This window comes from Trichechus manatus, unplaced genomic scaffold (assembly GCF_000243295.1).
Source record: "Trichechus manatus latirostris isolate Lorelei unplaced genomic scaffold, TriManLat1.0 scaffold00072, whole genome shotgun sequence".
Lineage (NCBI taxonomy): Eukaryota > Metazoa > Chordata > Mammalia > Sirenia > Trichechidae > Trichechus > Trichechus manatus.
This window is the reverse complement of record NW_004444008.1, coordinates 11,566,958-11,569,490: the sequence shown is the minus strand read 5'-3', so window position 1 is coordinate 11,569,490 and position 2,533 is coordinate 11,566,958. Positions and strand designations below refer to the sequence as shown.

Genomic DNA, 2,533 nt, shown 5'->3' with positions numbered 1-2,533 from the left:
CAGCCCCACCCACCCACACTCCACAGCCCCACTCACACTCCACGGGCCCCACCTACACTCCATGGGCCACACTCACACTCCATTGGCCACACTCACACTCCACAGCCCCACCCACCCACACTCCAAGGGCGCCACTCACACTCTGTGGACCACACTCACACTCCAAGGGCCCCACCCATGCTCCACAGGCCTCACCCACATGCCTCAGGGTCCTGCCCATTCTCCACAGGCCCCCAGCCATGCTCCAAGGGCCCCACCTATCCTCCATTGTCCCCACCCATCCTCCACAGCCCCACCACGTTCCATGGGCCCCCACCCAAGCTCCACGGACCCCTATCCACGCTCCATGGTGAAGGGGAGCTGCTAGGTAGGGTTCCTCCAATTGTGGAACACACGTGCCTTCCCAGGGGACCTTGATAAAATGTGGATTCTAACTGGGCAGGTCTGCTGGCGCTGGGGTCCTAGGCTCTGTATTTCCTATGATTGGGGAAGGGGGTGTTGCTGGTCTGGGGACCCCACTCTGAATGGTGACAAATCAGGGGGCTGGAGGAAAGCGAGGAAAGGGCAGAGAGGGCTGGGGTTTGCTGCAGACCAGCGCCTCCTCCTGGTGTGCCATATGGCTGCGTTGTTGCGTCCTTCTCAGAGTGCCCACCCCAGGTGCACACAGGGGCGGCTGAGGCAGCTGTCTCGGGACATACTGTCCAGCAGGAACCTTCTGTGGGCCCCCCAGGAGCAGCCTGTCCAGCCATTTTGCAGCACGCACTACCTTTATATTTTTACTGCATTTTTCCCACATGATAGAAAAGAAAGCAAACAGAGCTCGTAAAGGTCAAAGAAAGCAGGTCCCCAGATTAAATTATGTTTCTATTTTAAGAAGGACTTGGGGGTCCAGCATGTGGCTGTGGGTGGGCGCCAGCCGAGGGACCCCCCTCTGGTGTTGATGAAGGGAGGCGCCCGCTCAGGGCTGTCAGTTTTTGCCCATCCCTGAGCTGGGGGCCCCTGGGACCCAGGGGGCACCTGGGCTCCTCTGCACTGGGCCTCAGGGGGCTGGTCTACACAGGAGGAGGGCAGGTGGCTGCTCTTCAAGGCGGCTGGTTCTCTGTGGGGGAAGTCTTTGGGGTGAAGCCTGACCCTGAGCTCGGGAGGAGAGAGACTAGATGGGGACACTCCCACAGAGGGGGCTGGTGGCTATGCTGGCTTATAAGTAGCCCTTGGTTGTGCAGCAAATCAAAGAAGACTGCTCATAGGAGGCAGTAAGCATCTTCATATGTTTCAATACCTTCCTTAAAGTGAGGATCAAAATGTCACCTGTAGCTTCCCCAATTTCATTTCCATCTAAAAAGGCATTTTGGCTTCACGGCTTTACAAGCACAGTTTATTTCCTTCTTTCTTCATCCAGGGGCACATTATTTCCAAACGCCAATGAATTTCCCCTCAACACCTTCCTTTGATCGTGCAGAGCCTCCCATGGCAGTAACTAGAGCACAGGGTCCCTAATATCATTGAGTTCCTCCTCGACTGTACAGAGGCTCCCGTGGCTGTGATGGGATTGCAGGGCCCCCCAACATTAGTAAGAGCTCCCTTGATCATACAGAGCCTCCCACAGCAGTGATGGGAGCACAAGGCCCCCCCAAAATCAGTGAGAGCCCCCCTGATTGTACAGAGGCTCTCAGGCTGTGATGCGGACGCAGGGCTTACCTATAGCAGTTATTGGTGAATTTATTGTAACTGGAGAAGGCGATCAGCACCCCAAACCCGACGCCCAGAGAGAAGCATATCTGGGTGGCAGCATCTATCCAAACCTGCAGCAGAGCCACAGAGAGGGAAAGGGAGGAGGGAGACAGAGAGACAGAGGGGAAGGGATGGAGAGGGAGAGAGAGAGAGAAAGACAAGGAGAGAGGGAGGCAATTAAAGACAATTGCAGGAAACACATTCAATCCAAGGATGAAAGATGGCGTGCACACAGGTAATTGCGCCCATCGCTGCTGCCTGCATGTCCACAGCCCCGCTCCTAGGATTGCTGTTTGCAGTTAAGATGCCGCGGGCTCGTTGGACAACTGTGCCTCCATGGGATCTATTTTTATGAAAATGGCATGAGTTTAAACTCAATATCACCAACAAGCAAATGGCATTAACAGTGTGATGGGTGGCAAGTGATCTCAGGGAGTGGCCATTACCTGTGCCACTGGACTGAAGGAGCTTGGTGAAAAGAGGTGGTTTCCTTTGCACATTAGTGGCAATTTCCCCTTGGACTATCATTAGTTATTCCATACATCGGCTGAAGAGTTGATCTGGCTATAACCCTTGCAACAGCGTTAATTCACTAAAATGCTATTTAACGTTGAGGCATCGATTAGACATATGCTCACTAGTATCTGTCTTATATTTTCCCACAGCATTTAAAACAATAGGCAGCACCATATGTACACAGAAACACAGCCATGACGCGGGGGTCATGCTTGCAGAGCGGAGAACACATGGCATCCTGACCACTTTGAATCCATCATCCACCCCCCACTACCCACCACCCACC

The 2,533-nt window shown here is 54.0% G+C and overlaps 1 protein-coding gene across 1 annotated transcript in view; it reads right to left on the bottom strand.

The window, feature by feature from the left end:
* The window catches only part of SLC6A3 (solute carrier family 6 member 3), a 57,783-nt gene that overhangs the window by 21,989 nt on the left and 33,261 nt on the right, over window positions 1-2,533 (bottom strand). The window contains exon 6 of the mRNA XM_004380281.3: window positions 1,699-1,802. Coding sequence (XP_004380338.1) covers window positions 1,699-1,802 — 104 coding nt within the window. The remainder of the gene's footprint in view (window positions 1-1,698; window positions 1,803-2,533) is intronic.